The following is a 23,743-nucleotide window of genomic DNA, read 5'->3' on the forward strand; positions in this document are numbered from 1 at the left end:
CCGGGGGTCCTGCCAACTCCTGGTCCTCTTCCGTGGGGGATTTTGCTGAAGCCTGTCCCACCGGCTCCGGTTTCTGCCTGGCCTCCGGAGTTGTTCCATCGCCGCCTGCTTCGCCCTCGAGCCCGGGCCCCTGAGTGCTGCGGTCTTCGCCCTCGAGACCGGCCCCCTGACTTTCCCGGCCGCGGTCCTCGCCCTCGGGCCCGGCCCCCTGACTCTTCCTGCCGCTGCCTTCGCCCTCATGCTCGGCCCCCTGATTTCGCCCGCTGTGGCCTTCGCCCCTCCTTGGACTCTGCCTTGTCCCCGGGTCGTCCGCCTGAGACCCCTTCCGGGTCCTTCGCTGTGCCCCTGGGCTATCAGCCCAAACCCGTCCTCCAGACCCCCTCCACCCACCCTGTTGGCCTTAGTTTCGTGATATCTGCATTTGGGTCCTGCCTGCTTCACACACCTTAACGGGTTGAGAAGGTTATTTTTTACTGAATGCCTTTATGCACAATAACTGACCAGACAACAACATGAAATGCTAAACACCTTCTCTTCAAGGTTTGCAAGTATCACCTTAGTGTCCCTTTTTTGATCTTTTTTTTAAAGATCAAGCAGGATTAACATTATCATTATTATTATTATTATTATTATTATTATTATTATTATTATTATTATACAGAAATTCAGATGAAACAACCTATAGTGCTTAATTAAAAACAAACAGAACAGAGACTCTCTTGGCAGAACAGTGTGCCATGGCAGCACCATCATAATGAAATGATTGCAGAATACATTTAATTCAATATCATGTAGCTCAGGATGGTGTTAAATTACTACAACAAGAAACTCAGATATTCTTAATGTACATTTTGAAATGCAATCTTACTTTGACAAATCTCTTTGAGAGTGTCTTGTGGAGATTCTCCACCTTCCTGTGGTTCCATTGCATAGCCAGCACGGTTATCATATCTGCTCTAGCTGTAAAGATGAAAATTCATATCAGCTTTACAATGTGGCACAACTTAAAACAATTTGTTTTCCTCTACCAACCTGATTTGGTCATGTATTTTGTTGTCAGAGCTGCCCTTGAGAGGAAGCTGTTAACCTGTTCCACTTCCTCGCCAACAGTATTTCCAGCACCTTCCTGGCTTCTGCCACCCCACTTCACCTGCTCAGAATCATAAACAATGAGATCTAGATATTTAGTTCAATATTTTAATCTCTTGTACTGTAGATCTTTAGTTAACATCAGTGTCAGGAGCAATTTCAGAAATTTAAAATGTTCTGAGATTGAATTATGCTTTGAACTACAATGTCACAACTGCAGTTATTTGAAGCTCTGTTCATTCATTATTTCTACAGTGCGGATATATTTACTAAAAAAAACATAATGGGTTTTGGAAGCCTATCCTTGTGACAGTCTCTTTTGTCACAATTTTGTCAACATTTGTAACTATTACAATTATTCCACAGGCTTGATTAGAATATACTACATGATATTCTTATGTGCACTACAATTTCTAAAACATTTGAATCTAGTCACACAAATGTTTAACTTGCATACTGTACCTCGCATTTGCCTGTGTGGGCCTTGGCGTGCATTACAGAGAGAAAAGGTTTCATCTCTGTAAGTGGTTGGAGCTCAGGCAACTTTGCTCCAAATAAGGCCAGTACCTGTAATGACAAAATCCATTAGCTTTTCCAGTTGCATGATGGCATAATAGTAAAAAGATAAACCAGGTCCTTAAAATTACCAGTACAATCCTTGTAACCAACATCAGCATTTATCCAAATGAATGCTTTTTTGCTTTACATCTACTGGATGTGCAAGAATTAAATAGATAACACGTTTCCCACAAACACTTCGAATTTTGCAATAGTTATAACTACCTGCAGGCAACATCCATAAAAAAGAATGTTGCATTCGCAACTTCAGCCAGCTCCTTCTGCAGGAACATTGGGAAGGCATATATTTCACCACTGTAGTGATTTAGGCCTTGTAGTAAGATGCCATGTCTGCACACAGCTATTTGCAGTCCTTCCTCATCCACCTTGGCCCTGGACTTGTGTGAGGTTTCTCTGCAAGCTGTGAATGTTGCCGGTCCACAAACATCACGACCACTTTTCTGAAATAGACACAATCTGTTACATTTAACCCTGTGCTAAGTAAAATAAATAAAGGGTTAGGGGATTGAATAGATTCTTACAATCGTCATCTGGCTCCTGATTTTGTCGACAAAGGCAGACACTTTACTGTCCTGGGCAATGAACAGTCCATCAAATAGAGACGGTTCACCTGTCCTGCGAAATTCGAGAAAGAAATTGTAAGCAACATTATCGTACATACATAAGTTTGATTGTGTCCTCTATTTAAAGTGGGCAATTTGCTTTTGCTATCAATTTTTCATAAATGTGGAAAAGTTCTTTGTGAATTTGATCTTTAATTTGTGTAAAGCCTTTTGTCACCATTATTTAACATTAGTGAAAAGCGCACCCCTCTCATCAAGGTTGGTTGCATATTATTGTTTTTCCTATTATTAGAAACTGTTAATGCCAGCAACGCTGAAGACTCTAAATAATAATGATCATGGTACCAAATATAGATTAAAACTAAAGTAACAAACCTGTTTTAATAATGTAAGAAGGAGAAATTACAGGTATTTGTGTTAAAAATGTAAGAAGCAAAAGTAAAAAGTCCTCAGAACAGTAAGTAGTGGAGTACGAAGTGAAGTATTGATACCAGAAAGATGTATAAGTACAGTAACGAAGAAAGGGCGGTTTTATTATTTATGCAGTAGTAGGCGGTAATGCAAAGTCCGGAACCGAGTTTTACCAGGTGTGCAGAGGACCCCGAGTGAGAGCTCCGACTCACGCCTTTGCTCGGCTGATCGATCCGGAAACAGGAGCGAAGGAAGACAAGTGTTTGGACAAACATTTGGAGCAGGGCAGGTGGCAACACTGGACTGTGACTGGATGAGAGATGGCAGAGGGAAGTGATGGGGCAGGAAGCGAGTTAGGAGACATGGAGAGAGTAGGCGGGAGTTATGGAAATGGAGAATGGGATATAGTGAGGAGGAATAAACGTAAAAAGCAAGGAAATACTAATTCGGATGAGAGTAATAGTGAGGGTGAAAGGAGAGAAAGAGTAGTCGGAAATAGGCAACAGGAGTTCATGGTGGTTGTGAAACTTGCGAAAGAGGGAGCTTCGTTAGGCGAGTGGAACCCTACACGGTTAACTAAATCGATCAGTAAAGAAATCGGGGAGGTAATGAGTGCCAAAGTATTGAGGAATGGATCAACGTTGATCAAATGTAGGGATAGAGAACAACAGGGGAGGGCAATAAAGATGAGTACCGTGGAGGGTAAGAAAGTGGAGTGTTCACTGTTTAGTGGTAAAAAGCTAGTCAGGGGAGTGGTGACAGGAATCCCCGTCAGAATTACAGCGGATGATGTGAAAGAGAATATAACAAATGCAAAAATAAGTGATGTCAAACGCATGAAAGCAAACCGCAACGGGGTTAAAGAAGATAGTCTTTCGGTTCTGATCACCTTTGATGAAAAAAGGCTTCCGGAAAAAAATACTTATTGGATATACCTGTTATTATGTGAGACCGTATGTTCCACCACCAATAAGATGTTTCTAAAGGTCAGAGATTTGGACATGTGGCGGCAGAGGGAAACAAAGGTGTGGCAGATGTGGTGGAGATCATGAATACGGCAAATGTGAAGAAGGGGTAAAGCTGAAATGTTGCAATTGCGGAGGGGAAAATAGTTCAGCGTACCGTGGATGTGAGGTTAGCAAGAAAGCAGAAGAGGTGCAGCGAGTCAGGGTGACGCAGGGAGTAAGCTATGCAGAGGCAGCAAAAAAAACAGGCAAACATGTCTCTGACTAATTATAGAGACACTGGCTTTGCTCCGGCCACTGCTAAAGACATGTGTGAGGAAATGAATGTGGAGGCTGTGCTGAAAGAGAAGAGACTGAGAAGCACAAAAAAACACTTTGCCTATGAAGCCCCAGACGAGCCTATTGCAGATGCCATGAAGAGGCTAGGAACGACATTCTTCAATGCAGTTGTTGACACGACTATTGAATCCTTAAAGGATAGATTTGAAACTCTGGGTGAAGTGAGAGCCAGATTTGGAGTGCTGCTCAACTTCAAAAAACTGGATGATGTGGAATTGTGCAACCAGTGTGACAAGCTCTACAGCACATTAAGCACTGGAGATGGAGGTGACATTGATGGAAAGGAGCTGGCTCTGGAAATGACCAATCTGCCGAGCCTGCCTACATGTGAAATGACTGCACTGGAGCTCCTCTCTTTCATCCACAAAAATGTGATGTGATGACATTATTGATGACGTTGCTTCTAAAAAAGCAAGGAAGCAGAAGTTTTGAGGAGGAAAATGTAAAGTAAACATTTTTGAGAAAGTGCTGCATCTCTTTCAGTTATTGACATAGAGGAGCCTCATTGTTTACCTTTTTTAATATCATTTTCTGTAAGTTTCCATTGCTTGGGTCAACTTGAGATGTTCAATTTTAATTTAAGAGAGGTTTTTGTTAATTTAGCCTGTTTTCGTCTTAAAGTGTAACAGATTAATGCATCTCCACAGATCATCTTAAAGGCTTTGTAATCCTCCCAATGTAGTTTGACAAAATAGGGCCCCCAAACAGCATCTTGCATAGGGCCCCCAAAAAGCTAGAAACGGCCCTGCCTGTATTTACTCCCTCCATCTGATAGGAGGGAGCCTCTTGTCACTCCACTCCACGAGTATGCACTGCGCATGCGTGAGTTTTAAACTTAAACGGTTGCCCGATTTTCATTGCTATATATAAATATAAATATAAAATTCCAAAGCTGGTAAAGACCTTTCAAATGTAATAATAGTCATATAAGAAAAGTATTGATCTTATAACAGAAGTTTGTTCTTGAATCAACGTTTTTATGGAAAATATTTTATGTAATTGTATTTAATTTGAAATAAAATGAAAGACATTCACAGTTAATGTAATTAGATTTAAATTATGAATGCCATACATTTTTGCATAGATTCACAGTAAATATTTCTTCAGATAGCTGTCTGACAGAAGTTAAATCCATTTCTCACTTATTCTGACAATGTACTTAACCCAATAAAATAAGTTGTTAAATAATAGTTGAGTCACGTTGTAATAACAATAACTCATCTCTCTCGTTCAGATTAAGATTATCGTTTTTTTTTGTTGTGTTTTCTCTTTTCTGCTTTGCCAAACGCCACTGTGCCAAGTGTCCTATTTGGGGTGCCATATATGGCGGACCATCTCGCGCATGCGCATTTCAAATCGGGCAGGGATCCAGACCGGGTAGTCACACTGGGTCTAGGTGGCGTCTCGTCGCTACGGTTCTCTCTCTGTGTTTTCCTGAGAAAGCGTTTGTGAGCTCCAGCACTACTGATCCATCATCTGTGTGTCTGGATAAACCTCCGAATGGACTGCGTGCTCTTTTTTCTGGAGCGTTTACCTCGAACTATAGGAGCTAGCTTAGCATGCTAGCTGGAAACACGTTGGCAACACTAGTCAGATTAAGAGTTTGATGGAGAGAGAAACGGGGTGTTTAACGGAGTTTGCAGGAAAAGGTAATCTAGTAAACATGAGTAAAGTCCAAATGCTGCTGTTGGTGAAGAAGCAGCGACTCACTGCTGCTAATGAAGAGATATTTACTCTCTTTGAACAAACAATAGCAGAGCTCGAGGAGGAGCTGTTTCTTTCCAAAGAGGAGAACAAGAGACTCCAGAAACTACTGGACGCTGTTTTACAGCCTCAGCTTCGGATTCACAGAGCAGGTCTGTTCCCTTTACTCTTAATTAACAATTTAAACCAGGGGTGTCCAAACTACGGCCCGGGGGCCGGTGTTGTGCCGTAGGTTGAGCGTTCGTCTAGTTCAGGGGTCGGCAACCTTTTTGATATGAAGTGCCATTTAAAACAAAAAATGTTATCAGCGTGCCAACGATCGATAATTATCAACGGGGGGGGTTGAGGGAGCCTCGCTGCGGGGAAGCAGTGTGTGGACCTGTCAGCGCAATTTACATGATGCCGAATTTAACAAACACATTTAAATAATTGGTTTACACGGCATAATGATAAGGACGATCGTCCGTTCTGTGATTCTCCAGAACACACAAGTTATGATATTAGGGTCATGCAGAGTGAGATGAGATCGCTGTCCCTGAGAGATTGAGAGGGGTGCGGCTTGTGCATGTGTGTTTGTGAATGGTAGAGCGACAGTGAGGGAACGTGTGTATGTTTCTGGAAGTGAAACGGGAAAGCAGAAAAACAGGTCTGTGATGTATTTTGTGAAACAGAAGAACAGCTAAATAAATGCAACGTCCTCCCAAGAAGAGCTCGCCTCTCTCCAGTCATTTAAGCTAAAGTGGGTTATTGAACCTGAAGCTTGTTGCTTCTGCCCTCCTCGACTACGGTCTGGGAGCCGACAGGAAAGTTCAACACACAGATGGTCAGTCCGCCCCTTTGTAGCATATTATTTCGATGAGAGATGAGCAGATCGCCACTGGGCTTTCAACTAAATAAACACAGCCACGCAAAAACTGCGTCATTTGTACAGCTCCTTATGGGTACTGGAATTAGTGAAGTGCTTTCCTCAGTGGTGAAACGATCAGCACTGCACCACGGAGGAAAGCGGCAGAAAGTCACCTGGAGATAAAGAGAGCGGGGCTGCGTTACGTGCATGGCTTCCTTCTGCAAGTAACGGGGAGACGCGCTCTGGCATTCAGGATCCGAAAATACAATTTAAATATTTTGAACACTTATTCCTAGTGTGCCACTGGTTACGGTGCCGCGTGCCACGCGTGCCAGGGGTTGCCGACCCCTGGTCTAGTTTAATAAGCTTTTTTTTAATCTCTTTTGAATGATATGTTTCCCATCAGATTAAACAGCAAACGGCTGAATAAATAGTGTGCATATAATTGACCTTTCGCAAAGCCACGCCCCCCCTTGGTTACTGTTGCTAGTCCGACAAGCTGAGAGCCAGATGCGTTAAACAAAGCCATAATGGAGGGTCTCCGTAACGTCGGAGTCGCCTTAACAGACTCATTTTGGAGCAATAACGCAGCAATATCCTCCAGGTCCCGACAAAAGGGGCTACAATACGCTATGGAGGGTTATATCCACAGTATAAACATTAGAAAAGAGGGAGGCACAACATCAATAGAGGCACTTGCATACAGGTCGCAGTGCAAGAGTGAAAAACCACATGAGCTGTATGTCAAATTCGACGGAATTATTATTATTATTTTGGAATAAAACAATACAATCACAAGAGGCATTAAATGTTGTAGTTTGTCTAAAGTTAACTACCGTTTCCTTGGTGGCTTTCTGCATCCACCTTGTTGTTCCTTTGTGGGGGTCGGGGTGCCCACTTGTGCAGCAGGATTAGTTAAGTCGGCAGTAGGCTTTCCATTAACAAAATGCTACAAAGATTAAAGCAAAATATAAATGAATGATTGCCTGTTGGCTTTCTTGTTTGTACTTTGACCACAGGTAGACTAATAACGGAGCTCAGCTGTTCAGACATTATTATGCATCAAGTGATGGTCAAAACGACCTAGAAGCACACAGCTTACAGCTGTAGTCGTGTGACTTTAGCTAACGTTAGTTAGTGGAATTAGTTAATTAAATTAGTTAGTTAATTTGTGAATGTAATCTTTGCTAGCTAGCTAGCTACGTTAGCACGTATTTACCTTGGAGCAAACGTATTTGTGTTTGTTGATATTCGCCATATTCAGCTGGGCATGGGGCCTGCCGCATTTCTTTATCCACTGGCGGCATCTCTCCTCTCGGGTTTTGGGTTTAGGAAACGGGTAAAATATCACCCCCCCCCTCTAAACTTATGGGATATCTGCTATCCGATTTGCAAAGACCATAAGCACAACGCTTCACCATTTTCGCAATGAATTTGAACGCTAAGCTTGTCGGACTTCCACAGGGAGCCGCGCACGTGATCGAATATGATTGGACAACGGGCATTTAGGGGCGTGGCTTTGCGAAAGGTCCAATTGCGAGGTGGCTCGTTTTAAGGACGCAATCTTCGTATTGGAACAAACTTCCGTTTTTAAGTCTAGTCCCGCTACAAGGAGTTATGTTCCTCCTTCCTACAGAACAGACAATGAAAGGATAAGATGTCATTTGTCAGTATAGTCCTATTTCTTAAAATCTTGTCTGTTGTTTAAGTGTCTGATACTTGATAAACACGAATAGTAAGCAATTATATTACCGTAATGATATAACATGATGTCAGACACTGTGTTATTTTCAATCAAGCCTAAAAGATAATTTGTTCAAACTAGCTTCACTCGCTTTAATTGCTCCTTTGAATGTAATTTTCCTCTATGGTTTCCTACTCAACACATTTTTGAATTGTACTTTTTTTATTTTATTTTAAAGTGACATTGAATATTTTGAAAGGTGCCCTAAAATAAAGTGTATTATTGATCTTATATCTGTGCCTAATCACACTATTAATGTTCCTTACTTTAGACTAGGTTTTTCCTGGTGTCAATAGGGAAGATCTGCACTGTTCTCTACATAACATGTTCAGCAGAGCAGGTATTTCTCCTGCCGGGCCGGCTAAAATGACTGGTCGTGCTTTTTACAGTACTACGGCTTCCACAGATTACATTTTTTTAATGGATTTTTTGCCAAAGCACTTAAGATATTCATTGCTATCAGGATGTTAAGAGCATTCCATGGAATATAACAACAAGTGTATCTCGAGCCGGTTTCTCAAACTTACCTACCCCACCTTTAACTTACGAGGCGATATACCTCACCTGGCCCAGCCCTTCGTATATTTATCTGTATGTTTGGACACCCCTGCTTTAAACTCTTTTGGTAACACTTAAGACTATTTATTATTGCTGGGCAACGATTACACATTTGAAACATGATTAATCAAAGGATTTTCTGCGATTAATTGCATTGTTATGCCCACAATTCAATAATGAATTGAAAATGAGTTTTTTTGCGCACTTTTATTTTAAACAAATAAGGTTATTTTAACAGTAGTAGGCCTATTTCCTTTACAGAGTAGCATTCCAAATATTCCATGTCAATCTCAATGCCTGGAACAGATTACAAATGTCCATGTAAGAGTTTGGTACCTTTCTCCATGTTTCTGTCCCCCCCACTTATGTTCTGTGTTGGTTCATGTGAGCGCTGCAGCAGTCTAAGGCCCGCCCAAAATGCTCTCATTTTATTAACACTTTCAACTCTTTTTTTTAAGCTGAAAAATAATTTGAAGTGAATACATTACATATAAGGACTTAATAAATGAATTATCTTGCAATTATATTGACCAAAAACTAATATACAAAATAAATGTGGAAAATATATAATTAATAAAATTTTAAAGAGCAACTTGCAGGTTAGAGACACCAGTCTCATGTATGAATAAACATGGATCACAATGCTAGTTTTGACACAGAAGAGGTTGAAAATATATATTCGAATGCATATGATTATAATTATGAGCCTGCTATGCTTCCAAGAGACCAGGAGCAGCCAAGGATTCGAAAAAATAACGGCCATCGGAGAGAAATGGAGCTGTGGTGTGAGGAGAACCAGTGGAGAACAGGGCAGCTGTCTTGGTGAGTGACCGGCGTTAGCTACAGAATGTTAGCTAATGTCAGTCACATCACAACATTGTAAAGTTAGCTATCATATATCAGGCTATAACTAAAGTAGCATTAATAATATAGTAACTTTACTGGCAGGACTGTTGATACTGAGCCATAACAGAAACTAATGCGCAAGTATCAGCCGTATCTCGCGTTACCTAATGCAGCGCCACACTACGGTGCTGTGTACCGGAGGAGAGACGCGAGATACGGCTGACACTTGGCGATCTGGCGGAGAAAGGTTGTGGAGCCTCCGTTGATATGCCGTTGTAAATGGCTTGATGGTAAGCAGGTGTGTAGTCGGGGAGGGTGCACAGCTGATTGCAGCAGGTGAGTGGAGGTTGAGCCGGGAGCCAGGAGTGACAGCCACCACGCTAGGGCTGGGCGATTTGGCCTAAAAATAAAATCTAACTAATGGACAATTTTCGATTTAAACCTAGATTTTTGTTTTGTTTTTTTCTAAGCAAACCTGACCAAGGCAACATTTAAATACATATTTTCTTTATTAACACAATACAAATAAATGAGATTACAGTGCATCTAAGCTAATTTACAGATGGCCCTGAGCCCAATAGAGATTGCCCTAAAAAATGCGCGCGGACGAAATGGCACGAAGGTTTTGGGGGGCCTCCCCCTGGAACATTTAGATTTTTGCAGGTCTTAGATGCTGTCTGGTGCATTCTCTAGACTGAATTATAAGATGAACCACCACAATATTATATTGTACAATTTCAATTTTATTCTTAATTTCACTTGTTTGTTTGTTCTTGTTTGTGTTTGCTCTCTTGCATGCCCTGCATAGCTATAAGAAATACTTAAGTTGTTGGTCAAGACACTTTCCATCTGATGAAGGCAAATGCCTTCCCAGATGTAAAAAAGTAGAAAAACATTACATTCAGTTATAACTGCCAAAACAAACATTATTTACACTATTATGGCCCCTGTTAAAAATGTTTGTAATGTTATCTACTGTAAGTTGGTCGAACGAATGCCTCCTCATCCGGAAGCTGACCGAGCAGACCCGAGCAGCAGTCGACAGGAGCTGAGAGGAGCCGAGCGTATCCGCGAAGCACACAAAATGGCGACGTCAGAGTTCCCTTTAGCCGGCGAATCTAAATCTCTTTGGTCAAAATAATTTCCCTTTAGCACGACTTATGTGACAGACAAGAATAGTCAATTCTAATGTCTAATACTTAATGTGGAGAAAGAGATGTCCTGTCTGGGTTGATTGTGCGTTGATCTGTTGGTAATGCCTCGGGGTTCCGGTGGGCATGTAAACAAATGCATAATGCTGCGCTATACTTTGTGGCCTCACCCAGTTGCAGAGCGACGCTTATTGTTTAGGTGTCTTTTAATAAGCAGGTAGTCATATAATTAGCTAGAACTAGCTAGATCCGATCAATATGGACATAAACGCGAGTGAAGTCTAAACTGGCGGGAGAGAGAGATCAGCTGCTACTGACGAGTCGACACGCAGCACTGCATGATCACATGCAGCAGTGAGCGGACAAAACACACACTTCAGGTTAGGATATCACACGTAGCTATTTTAATTACCTCTCAAACTACCGTAACTAGTTATAGTAGAGCGGATAACCATGAAATTGTGCACTTTTTGAAAGAAACATGAAACTTCTACCATAGTTAGTTTATACCATGAGGTTTATTTTCAGATGTGGAGGGAAGTCAGATTTGACCTCTGAGGCCCGGGAGAGGTCAAATCCAAGATGGCCGCCAATAATACTCAAAAATGCCTCACTTTGGAACCAAACACTGTAGAAAAACACTTAAGGTGTCATTTCCCACACATTTTAGGGTGCCCATTCTGTTGGTGATACCTTTGAGACCAATAGAACTCAAGAAAATGCATTTAGATCAATGTGGAGGTCAAATAATGCAAACATAGGGTGGTGAACGATGCAAAAAGGTAGTTTATTTTCAAAATAATAACAGTAATGATAAGGTTAATAATGATGTCAATAACAATAATAACAATGCCAATAACAACAGTCATTGAAATAATAAGTAATTTTTTAACTGATTTATTATTTAACTTTTTAATCATCATCAAGGGACGGAGAAGTGGTTAACAACACCACAGTCCTTTCATGTCAGGATCACATATTGGTAGTGATCAAAAATCTTAACAGTCCCCAGAACAAAAGCAGAGATCTGTACACTTAAGTGCAGCTTTGACACATGAGCACCGTCCAGTGCACCCTTTCTGACAGTTACAGCGGATCAGCTCATGGCAAGACTTTGCTGCTTCAGGGAGAGTTGTCCAGAGTGGCTGCCACCCAGTGGTTTCTTTTGTCCAGCCCCAATCAGATGGCTCTGGCATCTCTGGGTCCAGGACCAGTGACTGGTTCCAAACGTTAGCCTGAAAGCAAGTACGCTTGATGTGCTGTTTGAGGGCAGCCTGGGTTGGAGGGATGTTTTCTAAACTCCTGGACTTCTGGGAGAAAAGCTGTTTCCTGGCATCATTCACTTCCATGCACTCACTCGTTCGGTCATACATGAGCACCACAAATCTTTCCAGCAGTAACATGGAATCTTCACTGACCTCACTTGGCATGCACAGGAGTTCCTGGAAAGCATCACTGACCTCTGGGAAAGACTTCCATCTCTCCCAGGCAATCTTCTTTCCACGGCCAGCAAATGCAGACACGGTGTCACATCCAGTGAAAGCGTGAAAGACAGGGAGAGTCAGGCATTGGATAGGAGTCATTGTGGCAACCATTTCATGAATAGCGATAAACCGGAAACTCGACCCAACACCAAAGGAAACCCACAGTTCATCGGGAGCTATTTTGCTAAAACAAGCCACTGCCAACACCACCACATCTGTATCAACGGTACGTATGGTCACCTTCTTACAACCTTTATGCACAGCGTCTGCCACATGCAGAAGTAGCCGGGTGTCTGCCTCTTCTTGTGAACATGGGGCAAGGCAGGTCACACATGAATCGGCAGGAGAGCAGAGGACTCCAGTTCCATCTGTTGCATACAGTTCCTTGCCCTGTGCTACTGGCAGACTTACGGCTTCTCGGGCCAGGAAGGAAAATAACTCTGTTTTGTTTTCATCACATCGAAGGAAGTCTTTCCAGTTCTTGGGCATCACAGTAAGGGGAGCCACCCTTTTCCTCTTGCCATTTCCCCTCTTCTGTCTTGTTGAAGCTTCCAGGCTGGCAGATAGGTATACATCCCAGACAAGGTCAACACGGATGCTTACCTCTAGTTGAGCAGAGATGTATGGTATGAACACTGTTTCTCCATACTCTTGAAATGTTCTTGATAACTTTGGATTCAGCATTTGAACCACAGCTGCACCATCTATAATTACTGCATCAGTCTTAGGAACACTCTTGATTTCAAACAGATTTGACTCCAGGCAGCGAAGCAGATCTGCTTTAACCCCGAACCGAAGTTTTCCTCCACTTGACAGAGCTGGAGGTGCTGCCTGGTTTTCGTGGGAAAAGAAGTGGTTGATGTCTCCATCTCGTGTTTGACATGAGATGTACAGCCTTGAAAAAAGACCACAGTCACTCTTCAGTGCAGCGAGTTGTGCTTTCTCTTTTGATTTGACCTTCACAGGTGGTCTGCTGAATAGTGGCAACTTTTTTTTTGGAAGAGGGTGTGTGATAGGTGTTGTACACCTTTCCAGCCTTTGGGTCACAAACTCGGTGTACTGCTCCTCACCAATGGTATAAATCCTTCTTACAGTATCAGCAACTTGGGTATCAACGATGTCTCTTGTGTCAATGACTAAAAGATCTTGGCTGTGTTCTAGAAATGGATTCCCCATCTCTTCCAGCACCGTGACAAGTGCCTTAACCTCCTTCAGGAATGTGGTTTGCACTCCAGGTTGCTGGTCATGGTGTCTAGAGTCACTGGGTCCATGCTGTTGGTGTGTTGCCTGTTCTTCAAACTCTTTAGTGATCCTGGCGATTTCTGGTCCTGCTACCATCCAGCGTCTGAGTGCTTCTGGATTGCCAGTCAGTCCGATAGCCCCACCAGAACCTTTGAACATGGCATTGTTCTGTTCATGGCACTGGTCAAGTGCCATGGCAGAGAACTGGTTGCTGGTTTTGTGCACCACGAAATGTCCAGACTTGAATTCTGCCAGGACATCTGGGTGTCTGTCCGCAAGAGTCATCATATCACGGATGTGTACGGGAAGCCATCTGCTGTAGTGTGTGTGATCCAGGGCGAACATCCAGGGCATGATCTGTGTTAGGGATTCCACGTACAGCTGGAAGTTGCCTTCACGAATGGACCTCATGTACCGCAAAACGAGAAGCTGCAATGACAGGGTCTTATGCCAGTAGTCAAAGTGAACACTAGCCTTTGCTTGTTGTATGCACCACTCCTCAAAAGATAGACTGTCAGGTGGCATGGCATCTGTATCATCAGATATGCAATTTTCATTGTATGCTCGTTGCAGTAGTGTATAGAGGCTTGCAGCTGTGACCTGGTGTGCATGGCGGGTCTTGGTGACATGTTTGGCATGTATGAAGGAATTTGCTGTTCCAGAACTTGCAATATCAGCCTGGACCAGAGCATTGGTCCAGCCACTGTCTTCTAGCCAGTCTCCCAGCAACTTCAACATAGCCATTTCGATGTGTAGACCACCAAACATGATCACAAAGTGATCTTCTCCATAAGTGTCTGGCCAGGTCCACTGTACTTGTTTAGCGAGAGCATACAGTGGTTGGTCAGCAGCAATGACAGGAATCTGACCAGGGTTCACATGTTGAATTGCTCTTTTTACGATTTCCATAGAGTGCCGAATCATTGCTACTGAATGTGCATTGTCAAGAAAGAGAGGTAATAATGCATTGATTGCTGCAGGAGGGATGACGGCATGGTGAACACAGGCATGGTAGGCAGACCACGATATCATGCCATCAATGGCTGACGTTTCAACAGCTGTCTTGACTTTTCTGAGCCATGCATATTCATCCTCTGTGGCGGCTGTAGAAACTAGGAGGGTGGAGGGTCTCACAGGACCTTGTACAGGTGGCACACTAAATTCCTTTTTGTGGAGGGAAGCTGGTGGCACGACTGTGTATGATGTTGGCAGAGGTTTCACTGACTTGGTGGAAGAGCCATCTTGACTAATCACTAGTACACCACGATCAGTTCCGCTTTGTGTGTGTGATGGATGCTGCATTAGTGAGATTCCAGTGCCGTGGAAGGAATCTTTGGCTGTTGCAGAACTTGGGTTATGGTCTATATTGTCCACAGCTCCTGTTGTGAACAGTCCATTACGCAACTTTGGTGGGCACACAACATCTTCCATCCTAAATTGCTGGCAGACACCATTGGCAATGTTTGATGTGACTTGCAGCAGCCTGTCATAGGAAACACACAATCCCAGGTTGAACAGTGTGTCAACTAACCCCCTACTTCGTGTAACTGCATGGATCTTGAGGGACAGATATAGAGGGAGTGGAGTTTCTCGGGTGTGCCTTGTACGTGCTGAGCTTGGTGAATCCATGTTCCGTGCCTGCTTCTTACTGTTAAAGACCATCAATTGGGAGATTGTTAGGGCAGGTTTTGTGGTGGTCTGATGCTTAATGTTTGTACCATCAAGTACCATGTTGACGAGAGCCAAGAGAGATGGTGGCACAGCCCTCTGCTGGCAGTTTTCTTGGAATGATCCGTCAAAAGAGAAAGACGAACCAAAGATTTCTTTGCGCACTACTTGTGCTGCTCGCATTAAGTGCATGGCATCACTGTCAGTTTGACAGGCTATCATGAGAGCTGGTCCAATGTCATTCTCAAAACTCAGAAGTGCGTCTCTTCCTTGTGAATGTGCCCTCAGATGTGGAAGCTCAGAAAGCAGTCGTTCTTTCAGTCTGGTGGTGTGAATCCGTTTATCTACAGTCAGACCAAGTTGTTCCAGCCTGGTCTTGTACAACTGAGCGATGTCAGTCAATTTCAAGACAGGGGAAGTGTTCTCATCACTGTTCTTGTCTTCCAGATATGCCACTAACTGTGCAAAGGCTATGCCATGTAGGCAAGTATCATCTCCATCATTGTGTTTAGATGCAGCCTGCCTGGCTTTGTTGTACAATGAAGACAGACAGCGATGATGGTACTTGGCCTCAATGGCAATCATGTCACCCTCTGCGAGCTTGGCCAACAGAGCAGTGTCCTCAAGCTCAAGGGCACACTTCCTCACATTTCTGTCAATGTTGTAGGTTGATGCATTATGCAAACCTGAGGAACCTGCAGCAGGCTCATTGCAAAAGAAGCAAGTAGGTTCTGTGGACTGTGAATGGCTGTGGGCAGATCGCGTGTGTACAGATGAGGTACTTTGTTGTTGTGCTGTAGTTAATTTCCCCCGACTTAGCTCATCATATGCTTTTTTGTTGAATTTTAGCCGACATCTCTTGTGCCACTCTGCCTTGTGTCTCTTCAAAGTGGATTCTATGCCATCTCCATCATCTAATCGCTCCAGGTTGAGGTCCATTGGCATATGCTGAAGGGTATGGAACCGGAGAAGGTCTTCTGTGAGGGATACATAGCCACTACCAACAGACTGTTTATATTTGTTTCTGAGAGGACACTGTAAAGGTTCATCTGTTTTGACTTGACAGAGGACACAAATGTCCCAGTTAGTGCTGGGGGGTGGCTTGGATTGCTTGGATAACGAGGGCTGGGTAGGGACCATCAAGCTGTGACGCTTTGACATGGTGAGGGTTAAAATTCCAGCAAGACGTGGGAATCTGAAAAGATAACAATTTAACATTGTATTAAACACTGTTGTCATTGTGTCATTCGGTTTTTGTAGGGTTAGGTTAAACCAAATGACACTTAATGACAATGATATGACATATATGTGTCATATATATATGACATTGACATAATGTTTATGACATGTTCGTGACATGTCCGTGACTGTGTTTTGTTACTGTTATGACAGGTAAAATGTTACCCAAATTTGACATAATAACCAAGTTGACATCTCTAGAAAATACTCTGTTCAATCATTAAACTACTCAGCTCAAACAGAAATGTTCCAGACTGTCTTCTACTTAAGCTAGGATAATTATTTTGATCACGCTAGCTAGCTAGCTAGCTAGCTAGGAGTTTTCCTTGCTAGCTAGCAAGGAAAACTCCTTCCTGGCTACAGTCAAATTCAATACATTCGCATTCAAAGGCATATATTAATATTAATATTGTTTTTAATAATATTGTTTGTTCATAGTCAATCTTTTTACCTGTTAGAAATGTCCGAAGTGTCAGAAGTGGCATTTCTGAATACTTCTCACCATGTTGTCTAGCAACAACCCCTCGAATAAGTAGGCTAATGAAGCTTTAGAGCAGGGGGTTTTCAACCAGTGGTCCGCGGTGGTATTGCAGGTAGTCTGTGGAAATGGTCTAGGGGGGTCAACTGCTGATAAATCTGTGCTGAGAATGCATACAAATATCCACACACCCCATGAAATAATAACTTATAACTAAATAATACTGAGACTACAAAGAAATCAATTGAAGAATGTTCTTGGGTACATAAAAAATAAATATTTTGATATATTTTTACCTTGACTTTAACATAAATGCATTTTCTTGAATTATATTGGTCTCAAATGTATCACCAACAGAATGGGCACCCTAACATTTGTGGGAAATGACACCTTAAGTGTTTTTCTACAGTGTTCGGTTCCAAAGTGAGTCAGTTTTGAATATTATTGGTGGCCATCCCCGATTTGACCTCTCCCGGGCCTCAGAGGTCAAATCTGACTTCCCTCCACATCTAAAAATAAACCTCATGATATAAACTAACTATGGTAGAAGTTTCATGTTTCTTTCAAAAAGTGCACAATTTCCCTTGATTTGAGGGCTTAACCGCTGTACTATTACTGGCATAGGAGACACAGGCGGTCGCCTAGGGCGCCAGATCTGGGGGGCGCTGCGCTGGTAGCTCTGGGTCGGAAAAAACATTTTTGACCGTTGGCGCTCATCCAAATGTTCGGGCTTGATGTAACAACATTCATAATTAAGTAAATATAACACCCTTTTCACCCCGGTTACATGTTTAATTTGCCCTGTACGGTGGGCACTAGGTTAAGTAGTTAAAATAAGATATGAATGAACAACAAAAATAAAATAAGCTACATTTATTTGTTATTGGCTATGGTAGGTTATCGGTTATGTTCATATACTTATTTGATTAATAAAATGCAAACCGATCTTTTTCATATGGGCGTTTTAGAGTTGTACCACCTATATCAGGTCTCTAGTAATTGTGTCAGGTCTCTAGTAATCTGGTGCACTAGTAATAGTGCACCAGATTGAAGCATTTTACTGTAAAATGTTCAAAAAACAATCTTCCCGGGGGGACATACCCCCGGACCCCCCTAGAGGATGTGACGTTCACCCCCCAATTCAAAGATGTTCATATAATACTGAATACATTTGAAGCCATTTTGACGTCTATTACCTATGTCAATAAGTTTCTGTTTTTGCAGTGTATTTGTCTTTTGTAGAGATTTTTCATTTATTCTTTACACATAAAATGTCGCCTAAAATCTCACCTAAAATCTCACTTCGCACGCGCACACACTAAAACATTCCACGCGCTCCGCGCTCACATTATGCTAGGCCCACGTGCCTTAGCACCGCTGCTATGACTCCATCCTAGGGGAAACACTGCAATGTGCTGCATGTTTTGGGAGTAATATGGTCTGTGTTCACATTAGCAAGCATGCTAAAACTCCGAGCTAACGCTGTAGGCTACTGGAGAGAATATGTGTAACGTAATGTCCTTGCGGTAAACCCTGCGAGAGAGAAAGGATTGAGCTCCATATATGTTTCAGAAATAATGCTTGAAGTGGTTTGGATCATAATATGGCATTTAATCACGGCAGCGTTTAGCTGAGTTTCTCCCGAAACTCTTAGCAGAGGAAAGCTGCGTGATGCTACAAAGAGGCGTGGCTAGCAGCAGCTGTTCCATTTAAAGCTACAGCTACAGTCACAGAATTAGCCTTTTTGGAACAGGGCTGGAATAGAGAGGTATGAGGCATGGCTACAATGGGTGATCTGTTTGGTATTTTAAGCAAAAGACTTCAGTCAAGTTTTGTATAGGTATGGCCCTACAATATATTTTTAGTATTAACATTCTATAGGCGTAGTGTAGTTGTGAACGATCCCAAGAAATAACCCTTTTTCATTTTTAAATGGAAGTGGAATGGGACTGGGCTACGTAAGGTGAATTGAGCCAACAAAAATACACAATGGGTGGGACTAAGAAAGATCATATTAAAGTATAAAAAGAAAGGCAATATTAGGGCTGAAAAATTTCTCCCGTTTTAATGGTGATTAGATTTTTAAATGCTAACACTTAACAGTATTTTCTGACTGTGTGCTTCCTGTTTCCTGCAGACGTCCAGCAGCTGGTGGTGGTTAAAGAAGAGGTTCTCCCTGACCAGCAGGAGTGGAGCACCAGTCTGGACCAGGAGGACGCAGAGCCCCACCCACACATTAAGCAAGAACATGAGGAACTCATGATCAGTCAGGAGGGAGAGCAGCTTCAGGAGCTGGAGGAGGCTGATATCACCAAGTCCACTTTCACTCCTGACCCTGTGAAGAGTGAAGATGATAAAGAGAAACCTCAGCCCTTACAGCTTCATCAAAGACAAACTGAACACATGGAAACAGAAGCTGATGGAGATGATTGTCGAGGACCAGAACCAGCCAGGAACTCAGATCCAGAGAGCAGTTTACAACCAAAGACTGAGGACGACACTGGAGACTCTTTTGCACCTGACACTGAAGACAGTGCTGATTGGAAGGAGACCAGAGAACCTGCATCAGGCTCAAACTCACTGAAAAATAGACATGAATCTGTCAGTGATCCACAACGTAGTGCTGAAAAGAAACCATTCAGCTTCTCAGTCTGTAAGAGAGCTTTTTCACAGAGAGGACATTTAAAGGAACACATGAGAGTCCACACAGGAGAGAAAGCACATAGCTGCTCAGTCTGTAAGAAAGCTTTTTCACAGAGTGGACATTTAAAGAGACACATGAGAATCCACACAGGAGAGAAACCCTTTAGCTGCTCAGTCTGTAAAAAAGCTTTTTCACGGAGTGGACATTTAAAGAGACACATGAGAGTCCACACAGGAGAGAAACCCTTTAGCTGCTCAGTCTGTAAGAAATCTTTTTCAGAGATTTCAAGTTTAAAGGCACACATGAGAGTCCACACAGGAGAGAAACCCTTTAGCTGCTCAGTCTGTAAGAAAGCTTTTTCACAGAATGTAAGTTTAAAAGAACACATGAGAGTCCACACAGGAGAGAAACCCTTTAGCTGCTCAGTTTGTACCAAATATTTTGCATTGAGTGGAACTTTAAAAAAACACATGAGAGTCCACACAGGAGAGAAACCCTTTAGCTGCTCAGTCTGTAAGAAAGCTTTTTCAGAGAGTGGAAGTTTAAAGGAACACATGAGAATCCACACAGGAGAGAAACCATACAGCTGCAATGTTTGTGACAAAAGATTTCAATTGCGTAATTGTTTCAACAAACACAAGTGTGTTGGTCGTCAGCCCTCAAAGCTTAATGAAATTCAAACTGAGGATGACGGAGAGGCAGAGCCTCCAATCAGCAGCTCAGCTGAACACATGGAGACACAAGCTGATGGAGATGATTGTCGAGGACCAGAACCAGCCAGGAACTCAGATCCAGAGAGCAGTTTACAACCAAAGACTGAGGACGACACTGGAGACTCTTTTGCACCTGACACTGAAGACAGTGCTGATTGGAAGGAGACCAGAGAACCTGCATCAGGCTCAAACTCACTGAAAAATAGACATGAATCTGTCAGTGATCCACGACGCAGTGCTGAAAAGAAACCATTCAGCTTCTCAGTCTGTAAGAGAGCTTTTTCACAGAGTGGACATTTAAAGGAACACATGAGAGTCCACACAGGAGAGAAAGCACATAGCTGCTCAGTCTGTAAGAAAGCTTTTTCACAGAGTGGAGATTTAAAGAGACACATGAGAATCCACACAGGAGAGAAACCCTTTAGCTGCTCAGTCTGTAAAAAAGCTTTTTCAGGGAGTGGACATTTAAAGAGACACATGAGAGTCCACACAGGAGAGAAACCCTTTAGCTGCTCAGTCTGTAAGAAATTGTTTTCAGATATTGGAAGTGTAAAGGCACACATGAGAGTCCACACAGGAGAGAAACCCTTTAGCTGCTCAGTCTGTAAGAAATCTTTTTCAGAGATTTCAAGTTTAAAGGCACACATGAGAGTCCACACAGGAGAGAAACCCTTTAGCTGCTCAGTCTGTAAGAAAGCTTTTTCACAGAGTGGAAGTTTAAAAGAACACATGAGAGTCCACACAGGAGAGAAACCCTTTAGCTGCTCAGTTTGTACCAAATATTTTGCATTGAGTGGAACTTTAAAAAAACCTATGAGAGTCCACACAGGAGAGAAACCCTTTAGCTGCTCAGTCTGTAAGAAAGCTTTTTCAGAGAGTGGAAGTTTAAAGGAACACATGAGAATCCACACAGGAGAGAAACCATACAGCTGCAATGTTTGTGACAAAAGATTTCAATTGCGTAATTGTTTCAACAAACACAAGTGTGTTGGTCGTCAGCCCTCAAAGCTTAATGAAATTCAAACTGAGGATGACGGAGAGGCAGAGCCTCCAATCAGCAGCTCAGCTGAACACATGGAGACACAAGCTGATGGAGAGGACAATGAATATGTCTTATGACAGTTCGCACATGAGAAATATCTGCCTGAGTGGATCAACAACATTCATATAAGACTTAAACGAACTCTATCTTTATCAATATAAGTGGACAATATGTTCAATGTTTTTGTCATACTGATTTTCTGATGTATACGTTAACCACTGACTGTTGATGAACCATTTCATTGTGGATTGAGGGCTCCAAGTTTCCATATACAGATATAGGATGATTTGATGTATTGTTCTTTATTTCTAAATGTTTTGTATCATTGCTTTCCTGTTAATGATCCCTGTTTTAAATAAATATACCTGTTATCTGATTGTTTTTGCTTCTGTAACTGTAAGGGAACACATTTGCCTATTTTGTATCCTGATGACCTAATGCCGTTACATGTAATACTTTAGAATATAATAGAATGTCTTTATTGTCTTCACACATCAGTGTAACGAAATTCAGTTGGCTTCTCTCACTGCAGTACATAAATAAGAATATATCCATAAAAGCAGTGATAAAGCAGAGATAGTAGCAATAATCAGGGTCATCACTTAAATGCACTTTACCAGAATGTTAAAATACATTTTTAAAGATTATTTAATAAAGAAAAGCTACAATTTGATAGTTAATAAATATACAGATAAATAACATGATATTTTTGGCTGCAGTCTTTGATGGGAGGTAGTGTGTTTGTATGTGTGCATGTTCAAAGTTATAGTGAGTTTTGTGGCTGGACAGGGATGGGAGTGATGGAGGCCACAGCTCTGGGAAAAGAAGCTGTTCTTCAGTCTGTTGGTGCATGATTTTATTGACCCGAACCATCTGTCGGATGGCAGCGGCTCGAACAGTGAGTGGCCGGGGTGTGTGATGTCTCTGATGATACTGCTGCTTCCAAGGTTGCTTGGCAACATCTACAAAAGTCGACTGCAGAAGAAAGCCAGCTCAGTCCCAATGATGCGCTGATCAGCCTTCACCACCCGTTCAGGTCCTTCCACTCTGCGGCTGCGCAGCTGGTGTACCACACAGTTATGCAGCTGGTCAGGGTGCTTTCAATAGTCGACCGATAGAAGTTTACCAGCAGTTTTTGTGGAAACCTGGCCTGTCTCAGTTTCCTCAGGAAAAACAGTCTCTGCTGTGCCTTTTTCACCAGGTTTGAGGTCCAAGTTAAATTATTGGAGATGTTGACTCCAAGGAACCGTAGGTCCTCCACGCTCTCCACTGCTTCTCTGTGGAGGGGGACTTCCTTTTTTGTCCTCCTGAAATCAACAATGAGCTCCTTAGTTTTGGTTTTAGTTACTCCTTAAGCCTAATTTCACCCACCTGCAACCAATTCGCTAATAATCACAAATGTTCATTTCTTTGACCCCTTGACTCGACAACTTTCTTGTTTAATAATCGTTACATCTCCTCAGGACCAAGTTCTCGTGTCCTGCCTTTCACCTGCTGATCACCGACTGCTCATTTAAGGTGGACTGACTTTTACAATGGACCAGCTAGTCTTAGTGTCTTAATGCAAACGTTTTGTAAAGTGATGCTAGACCAAAGACGTGCTGTTGGGTTGTGTGCTCTCTGTACTCAAAGATTGTTTATGAAATGAGAGTTTAACTCTGTTTTTGTTGTCCAAACGACGCCAACAGAGCGATACGTCTTCTTTCCAGCAGGTGGCATACATGTTACATCATCCGGCTCATCTGTCATCCACATATTAATGATTCAAAACAGCAATGTGTAAAATATGGCTAGTAATTGACTATTTCAACAGAATGTGAAGAGGTTACAGTCTTGAGGCATGTCCAATATGTTCATGTTTTGTTTGATTAAATCTACTGAAATGAGCATTCAATGACTACATTATTCTTAATTACTGTCATTACATCATGGGTTTGCATTGCAATATGAGAACACATAAAACCCAACTTTATTTCTTCTGAGTTTCGGGTGTTCATTGTTTAGAAGTCCGCTGTGTTTCATCCAAGCTTCCACTTTGTGCTCCGATAATGCTGAAAGTATCTGTTGTATGCTTTACCTGCTCCAGTAACACAAGTGTAATTCACTGGACAGAGACAAGAGATAGTGGATGGACCCAGAGGAGAACCAGAAGATAGTCCGTATAGAGCCTTCAGGTTCTGAAAGTGATCAGGGATAGAGCTACAAAGAAACTCCAAAGACCTGAATAGAGCTAGAAGATAGCCAGTACAAAGCCAAGAAAGACCCAGTAGAAAGACAGGAAGGAGCCAAAAGAGTTCTTCTCTTCCGATATTAAAACTTCCTATCTCAGCATGCTGCCAATTATTTAGATTGTTTCACAGCTTTTATCTTTAAATATTTAGACTTGTTTCTTTATATATAGATTACATAGGATGAACATCACGATCCACTCTGCTGG

At 42.3% G+C, this 23,743-nt stretch overlaps 1 protein-coding gene across 2 annotated transcripts; it reads left to right on the forward strand.

Moving 5' to 3' along the window:
• The first annotated feature begins 5,315 nt into the window (after positions 1-5,315).
• LOC307040157 (uncharacterized protein) lies at positions 5,316-21,682 on the forward strand. Of its 2 annotated transcripts, XM_079682748.1 has the most exons (3): positions 5,316-5,802; positions 9,523-9,621; positions 19,045-21,682. In XM_079682748.1, exons 1-3 carry the CDS (start codon positions 5,553-5,555, stop codon positions 21,381-21,383), a joined length of 2,688 nt encoding a protein of 895 aa, XP_079538874.1. In that variant the 5' UTR covers positions 5,316-5,552; the 3' UTR covers positions 21,384-21,682. The 2 variants fall into 2 exon arrangements, with proteins under 2 accessions (XP_079538874.1, XP_079538875.1); XM_079682749.1 differs by lacking the exon at positions 9,523-9,621.
• Positions 21,683-23,743: the final 2,061 nt, after the last annotated feature.

This window comes from Notothenia rossii (genome assembly GCF_949606895.1).
Source record: "Notothenia rossii genome assembly, chromosome: 5".
NCBI lineage: Eukaryota > Metazoa > Chordata > Actinopteri > Perciformes > Nototheniidae > Notothenia > Notothenia rossii.